Source organism: Drosophila kikkawai, chromosome 3L, assembly GCF_030179895.1.
Source record: "Drosophila kikkawai strain 14028-0561.14 chromosome 3L, DkikHiC1v2, whole genome shotgun sequence".
Classification (NCBI taxonomy): Eukaryota; Metazoa; Arthropoda; class Insecta; order Diptera; family Drosophilidae; genus Drosophila; species Drosophila kikkawai.
The window spans coordinates 18419584-18428061 of NC_091730.1; the positions used below are offsets into that span (position 1 = coordinate 18419584).

The window sequence follows — 8478 nt, forward strand, 5'->3', positions numbered from 1 at the left end:
TATATCTTAATCACAGATATATATGCTATAACTCTTTTAAGAGTTACATGTATTTAGTTTAGCTATTGAAGCCGTAAGAATGTTTTTTATAATTTTTAAGAGAGTGATTTTTGATTACAAATACTTTTCATTATAAAGTTTTAAGAAATATTTAAAGATTATATTTTATACAAAGGCTGGAGGATTAAAGCTACATAGCTTTAACTATTTTAAATTCAATATTTTAAATTTTTTTGCACAAAGTTTAAAGTACGTTTAACAAGAAATAAATAAATTATTGCAAACTCTAGTAAAGATTGACCTCAGAAGTTGGTATATCAAAGATAAATCTCTAAAGAGTAAATCCCGGATTTATTTTCCAACTTTCAACGCCAACTGTAATCACGCCTTCAGCACTGATCCGGACTCCGAGTTGTGGCCAAGTTAGGTTAGAGGTTAGAGGTTCGAGGCCAGAGGCCAAGTTAAAGTTTTGTCCTCGTCGCCTTCATCAAGTGTTCCTACACGCCCAGCGCAATTACGGTAATTAGTGTTACGTTTCCAGTGCTTTTAGCCCTGTTGCTCCATTGTTGCCACATACAGCCAGCTGCCTTTGGCTGAATACTTTTTATGTAAGGATTTTGTTGGTGGCATTGTTCGGTGTGCGGCTTACATGCAAAGCCACTTTCATGTTTGCCATGGCGAGCAAATCAAACCTCGCAAAGCCAAAAATGCCAACGCAATCAGAAATTTCGCTTTATTTTATTTCATTTCATTTAATATTATTTCAGTCATTTTTCGTATCGTCGCGTGTTTCCCCAATACATATCTGTTGCTGTTGCTGTTGCTGTTTCTGATGTTGATTCAAGTCGCGACATCAACATCAAATCAGAGTCAAAATGCAAAACAGCAAACAAGGGTTGTGCTCCCTCGTTGTGTATGTATGTTGGTGTATTGTTTAAATTTGCAAAAATCAAATACTTCAGCTCCGAATTGGAATATTTAATTAGTTGATTTATTGGCGGATTGCATGTGTTTGTTGTTTTGGCCCGGCCTTGTTTTTCCCTCGTGGCGAAATCGTTATTCGCGTTTTCCCAAGAATTTCTTTGATTGCTGCCTGCGACTGTGGAAGAATTCAAATGTACAACGTTGTTGCTTTGGCTTTAATAAGCTAGATTGGAACTCACACCCTCCCGCTCGCCTTGTGCATGACTGTAGCATTTTATTTAAATTCGTTAATTAACTTTTTAAGCGAATGTAATTGCTACCGATTATTTTGCAACATTTAAAAACCCTCCGAGTAGCGGGCTTCTTCCGGCTCGTATCCGGGTGGGATAATACGAATACATAGCCACAAGGACCCTGGGACCAGATGTGGTTAAGTTGTTGCAGCTGCACACAGAGAGATCTAGTCAGTTGTAATCGCAGTTGTTGGTTTTGTTGGCGCTGTTTATGCATATTTAACACCCTTGAGCTATTATTGCGCGATTAAGTGGAAGAATTTAGCCGAGCTACGCATTGTCAGTGCCGCTGGAGTTGTTGGGGGTCGCAGCACACCAAAGTATGCTATATAAAATTATTACAGTGGGCCAAAAACCATTAAATTGAAGAAGAAATGGAACCGAAGAGGTAAACAAGACAAACTGTTTCGTATTCTCAATTGATCAAGTGTGACCCTGACTCTATAAAGGACTAATCTATCAGAAAATGTCACATGTATTTGTCATATTTTTAACTTAAATCCAAGCTACACTAAAATATCATAAAAATGTAATTATGTATATACATATTATAATAGCAATGTCAACTTTAATTTAATTTTTTTTCCAACATTTAATTTAATTAACTTAACCTTAATCTTTTGGAAGTCATGACATACACCTTTCAACGTGCCTGATACACACACGAACCTCTCCTCTTTAGCCGAGCTAATCCAAGGTAGGAGTGTCTATAGAAATATCGATGTTTATGGCTTCTACACCAAAGACTTCGTTTCCGTTACAGCTCCACTGGAAATTCAGGAACCATCTTATGTATCGTGCCAGGTGAAGACCGTGTGTGCGATCAGCAGATAGGCCGAGATGAGCAAAAGACTGACGATCGTCATGGGGAAGCCGTACCGGAAGAACTGCAGGAAGGTGATATGGTAGCCATATTGCTTGGCCACGGCTGCCCCGACTATGTTGGCGGTGGAACCGAAAAGGGTTCCATTGGCGCCGTAGCAGGCTCCGAAGGACAATGCCCAGACGAGCGGTGATAGAGGGACACTGATTTTGTCGCTATTCACCAATCTGAGGATCAGCTTGAGCATCATTGTGGTCACCGGCACATTACCCACAATGGCTGCCAGAATGCCCGATATCCAGAGGATCAGGAGAATGGCCACCATCGTCTGATAGCGCTGGTCCGCGCTACCAATTAATGCTACCGTCTGTTCACTCAGCCAGTGGATTAAGCCCAGCCTATCCACCTCCTCAACGAGCACGAATAGGGCGGATAGAAAGATCAGGGCCGCCCACTCGACGTGCATAAGCGCCGCCTTTACGTTCTCCAGCCTGGCCAGGATAATCAGCAGGAAGGCGCCCAGGATGGACACCCAGCCGAGCGAACCGCCCGACATGAAGGGCAGAGGGTGCATCAGGAAGCCGGCCACGACTAGGGTCATCGCAATCAGGCACTTCACCAGCAGCGGTTTGTCTTGGATGCCGAAGTAGGTTTGCAGGTACGCAAGCGTCTCAAAGTAATTGTCCGCTGGCTTGATGCACGGCTTCCTTGGATGTCTATCCTGTATCAAAGTCGCTCGTGCCGCCACCTGTTCGGTTAGCCGGGGCCGCATCGACTCCCGCTTGGTCGAAGCCCTAATCTGCTCCTTACTCAGGACAAACATCTTCTTACGCATGGTCAGATAGACGACGAGAGTGGCCATTAACAGCGAGACCACCACACCGGGCAACATGTGCATTACGAAGACAGGGAAGCTTATGCCGGCCTTCACAACATCCTTGTTGGTGGATATAATCACGTTTGGCGGATCACCGACCGGGGTCAAAGCTCCCCCGAAATTTGAGTACATGACCACCACGAGCAAGACCAGCGGCGTCTGAACTTTGACCGCCTCGCACAGTCGGATCGCAATGGGGGCCATCAGGAGCAGCATCGTCACATTGTCGAGGACACTGGACATAACGGCCGTCATTAAGGCCAGAAAGAAGACCAGTGGCCAAGCATAGCCCTTCGAGATGCGGTAGGAGAGGATGGCCAGCCAGTCGAAGAGCCCGGTCTCTGACGTTATGCCCACAATTATCATCATGCCGATCAGCAGCATCAGGGTCTCGATGTCCACCCACGAGATTATCGTTTCCAGAGTCGGTCGGTTTCCTAAAACCGTTAACATCGCAAGGCCGGTGTTTGCCATCAGAATGGCTGCGAACGTGTGATCCGTTAGCTCGAAGAAGATTAGGATGTAAAAGCCCACGACCAAGAGTCCGGCAAAGATAAGTGTGATGTTGGGCCCAATGGGACTGGTATAGATTATCATGGCCAGGGGTACCGGGGTATCGCACTTGCCCTCCAGCGATACCACCGCCTCGAGTCCACTCCGCTCTCTGTTGTCGATATGAAAGAGCTTGGCGGTCTCGTCATAGCCGTCCGGCTCCTTCAGCAGATACACATTCCACATGGCCGTGCGGTGGATGGTCTGGTTCATGCCCAAGTCCCGCCACTCCACACGCACACCAACCATAGGCACATCCTCAGCATTATGCAGTTCCGGATAAATGGGTCCTTGCAGAATAACCCTGACGGCATCGTTCGGCGGCTCCAGGTGCAGATCCAGGATCTCATTGGGCAGCACTGTCACCACAGAGATTTCGGACTGTCTGGGGGGCCAAACGATCAAGACGACTGCGAAGAAGGCCCATATCAGCAGCAGGAGGACCATCTTTAAGTGGTTAAGAACGAATCTCCACCTCGGAACTGGTCTTAAGTCCGCATCAGAATCAATAATTTCTATTTCTGCTCCTCTATATATGCCACCGATCCTTAATCTTCCGGCAAAACTGCACAATGGCCATGGCAGCGAAATTTGGGGTAATAAATTTTGATTTGTATTTGCAAAAAAATCATTTAAAACATTCATTAGAAGTCTTTGTCGTGCTTGAATGGCTGGTGTATTAAATAAACTCAATTTTATTATTTTTTGTACCTACAAATGCATTGACATTTGTATCTTTTCAAAAACACAACATGTGTCTAATAAATTAGAAATCTATTTTATTTACTTAAGAAATTTTATTTTATATTACTATAAACTAAGAAAATATATTATCTGATCATTATCTGTTTCTGAAGTAAATAAATTATATTTATGAGCCAATATCAACTTTTAATTTAAATGTTATTTTCAAGTTACCCAAAGGTTTACAAATTTGTATTAATAATGAATTTATGCTCAAGATTTTTGGTAGTAATTGTTGCACAAAGCGCCCACAGTGCTCTGTGTGCTTTGAACAGAAGTTAAGTGCCGCTTGAGCCTTTTTAAATATAGAGAATCCCCCTTTATATAGGGATGCACTGAATACACACTCCCATAACTGCTGCCATAATACGCACCATTGCCGAGCGTTGGTCCTCCCCCGTGTCCTTTCCCCGCCGCCCCAAAAGGACCATTGTCAACTGACAATGCCCCTGGCAGATGTGTTGATAGTTCCAAGGAGTGCCGGGCAAGGGGTAACCAGGAGGATGAGGAGGAGTTGCTATGGGACTGGGGCTGCTGCCAGTTGAAGGCAAATATTAATAGCGCAAATTTTCTGCCGCACAACAAGACTGAGAATATGTGTGCCAGGGCCAAAAGGGGGGACTCCCTGTGGTGGGAAGCTTTCACTTGTTTTACCATTTTAAATGCATGAAACGCATAAATTTCCCTGCCTCTCAGTGTATTTATTTCGCTGTTGCATACAAATCAAATTTATTTGCCATTTTGTTTACATTCGCTCTTACACACTATGTAGCTCTGGCAGCGGCCGTTCTGTTTGTGTTTTTAATTTGAGTGCAGCAAACATTTTCAATTGATTTGGTTTCTCGATGTTTTGGTTTTTTTCTGGCCTTTTTTTTGTTTTGGTTAGTATACATGCAACGCGAAGAGTACCAATATTTGCTTTATCTCTAGGGAGCGGAGGGAGTGAGAACTCTATTAAATTGATTCGTGTTTTAATGGAATTGGGATTGGAATCGGGGCTACCGGGGTCTTGTTTTCTTAGCCATTAATTGAAAACTGCTGATTGAATGAATAATGAATGCATGGACAGGATCGGACTAATGTAAATAAACAATGTCAATAAAAACTTCAAACACATCGGTTGCAAGTTGTGTATCGATTGATTTCGTATTAGTTTCAAGGGTAGATAGTTCACAAATTAAAGCTTGTTTGGGGAGATGTTTTTTTAATAGTGTGCATTCCCGGTCCTCTTCATTTTCTTCTACGCATTTTCATTAATTTTAAGCTGCAGAACATGCAAAATGGGTATAATAAGAACTAAACAGGCTGGCCATAAGAGAACAAGTGTTGATTTCTCGCAAAGTTTAATTAAAAAGACAAGCCAGAGCTAACATATGGGAATGAAATGCAAGTGCCGCAAAGAAAATGGCGATGGATTTTATTAAAATTTCTGCAATGGCTGTGAATTCCATATGTTGTCAAAGACATATTTCTGGTAAGTACAAAAGAGTCACTTTCAAAAATAATTAAAACTTTGGATGACAACAAAAGAAAGAAACAACAAAAGAAATGTGAAAATACATTGAAAATTAGTTTATTATATTATAGTTGTATTTAAATCGAATAATTATTATATTATATGATATTAATAAATACTTAAATATAAAACATTATTACTTCTTGTTTCAAGTGTAATAGTCTACTTCGCTTCATTTAATTTCTGTCTAGAGAAAGGCAATCAAATGGAAACACTGAGCCGCACCTTGACTTGACCTATGTATGTGGCGGTGGTCTGATTAAATTTCGGCTACCCAAAGCGATAATTATGACGCCTTAACACCCTCTCGTTTCCCAAAATGTACACACACTTCCTTATTAGAGTGGACCAAAGAAACATTGAGTGGTAAAAGCTTTAAAATAATATAGAAAATAAAAATTTTGAACTAGCTAACGGGGCGTATTAGTAATGTATACCTAAGTTTTCATAGTATTTAGTGAAACTTTAATTTAAAAATAATAGTAATATTAATAAAAATAATATTATTAATATTACAATATTCAAGCAATATTAAAATAATGATAATAAAATAAAATAAATAAATTACAAGTAACTTTGACTGGATAACATGTCGTATGAGTAATTTTACACTAAATTTTAATGGTGTTTTCTTAAATTAAACTTCAGTTTTTTCTTGTTATAAATTTGTTTACTCCCTTATTTAAATAGTAAATTAAATTTTTATGAATTTTTCCATTACCTCAACTAGAAAAATATTCAAAGGTTCAATTTCCGAAAATTGCATTGCTCTCAGGTCCACTCTACTGGTCATTCTCAAAGGACCCTGGCTAAGCTGAGCTAAGCAATCCTAAGTACAGGGTGGGGTCCTTTGAAATATTGCACAATCAGCGCATTAAATAATTAAGTGCTTAATTAAATAGGGAGCTGGCAGCAGGTCGCAGCGATCCAGAGGTAAGCAAGTAATTTTTCCATTGTATTACACACTGTGGTCAGACTGTGCATACAAATCGTGGGGTTTGGTTGGGTCCGGCTTGGGTTTTGGATTCTGGTTTTGGGTGGATGTGAGCGAAAGAGTTATTTGTCTTCATTTATCTATGCCCATCACGTGCCACGCCAAAATTCGTAATGAAAACTAAATGAGAGCGGAGACCGCAGGGCTTGACTTGGCCTGTTGCATGCTGGGCATAATTAACTATTCGATTACGAGAGCAATTGTTGCAATTAGTTGTTACCGAGTTGATTGGGTTATTATGAGCCAAGCGGATTAAGTTTACTGAGTATGGAGGGAACATTTTAAAAATTGTAGATACCTTTATTGTAAAGAAATACAAGTGCAATGTGGAAAGTATATTATATATTTTATATTAAGACTTTTTATAAATTAGAAATAATATTTTGTACTTTGACAAAGGAGACAGCTAACTACTATTATAATTAAAACGGTGACAAAAATATTTTAAAAAATTATTTCCTGTTGGATATACAAAGAATAAATTAAAACTAATGTTAATCGTGCCTTAGAATGTTTGAAATTTATTTACCCAAAGTTATACACTTTAAATAATATTTTTCTTGAAATTTCTTTACTGCTATATTAAAGCAACTTCTCCAAATTTGTTCAACTTAAATCAAGCCCAGTTTGTTAAAGTAAAAAATTACAGATTCCTAATGAATCCATTAACAATCATTAGCCAAAGAACACTCCCATTGCGAATAACTTGGGCAAGCCTTTAGCACATTTACTTCAATTAGTGAGGAGCCGGCAACTCGCTCGCTCTTCCACTCTCCTGCTCTTCCCCCTCCGCATCCAGACCAGCAGACAACCTAAAACAAGGCTCGCCAGATACAGTTATGTATGTTGTGTAATTACACAAATGCATTTATGTTTCATACTAAACAAGATACAATGCGCAGACGTTTTGTATTTGTGTAGCCATTCAGACGCATACAAAGGCAACAAAGGAATACGGGGTGAGATAGGGAGGGGAAGCGGGTGTTTAGGAAAAGAGAGTGAAAGAGAGAGAAAGAGAGGGGGCCAAATGTTGGGGGTAAAAGTAAAAGTAGAAAAGTAAATGCATGCTGCACATGCAGAAAAATGGCAAACAAATATATGTGTATACCAGCATTTCAGCAGTTTAAGAGTCATTCAAGCAGGAGAAGGTTCTAAAAGGATGGAATAAGTAATACCCTGGAGATATTTTTAGATTAAAATAAAAAAGAGAGAGACATATTTATACAAAATAAGAATATTTACTCTATGTATACTCTCAATGAATGTGAATAAACTTGGTAAAGGAAAAGTAAAGAAGACAGATTCAATATATTCACGTTCTTTAGATCTAATTAGGTAATAATTGTTTACTATAATCTAAAAATATCTTATTTTATAACATGTATAACAAGTCTAGCAAAGAAATATAATAAATAGTATAATTAAGTTTCGGTCTGTCCTTTCTCTGAAGTATAATTAAGATGGAAGGATAGTTCCTTGGCCCACATCCTTAGCTTTAGCCTTGACTTAATACATTTTCCCAACTATCCCAGACCCGTATATCCCATTCAAGTCAAAGGAAAACAAGAGGTAGCCGGTGTACAAACATAATCAGTGGCATTTTCATTCGGCTGCATCAGCACAAAGCGAGCTCCAAGCTCAGACTTAATTAAAATTTCATTGTGTGGCCCGCTTTGACTGTTCTTGTTATTTTTTGTTGTCTAAATCCCATTCAGATTTCACCCTTCGCTGGCTGGGCGCCATTGTTTTCGGCAC

The 8478-nt window shown here is 39.8% G+C and overlaps 1 protein-coding gene across 1 annotated transcript; it reads right to left on the minus strand.

The window, feature by feature from the left end:
- Positions 1-2005: 2005 nt before the first annotated feature.
- LOC108070381 (P protein) lies at positions 2006-3916 on the minus strand. The gene has a single exon (XM_017160831.1). The coding sequence runs from the start codon at positions 3914-3916 to the stop codon at positions 2006-2008; it is 1911 nt and encodes a 636-aa protein (XP_017016320.1).
- Between the last annotated feature and the right edge of the window lie 4562 nt (positions 3917-8478).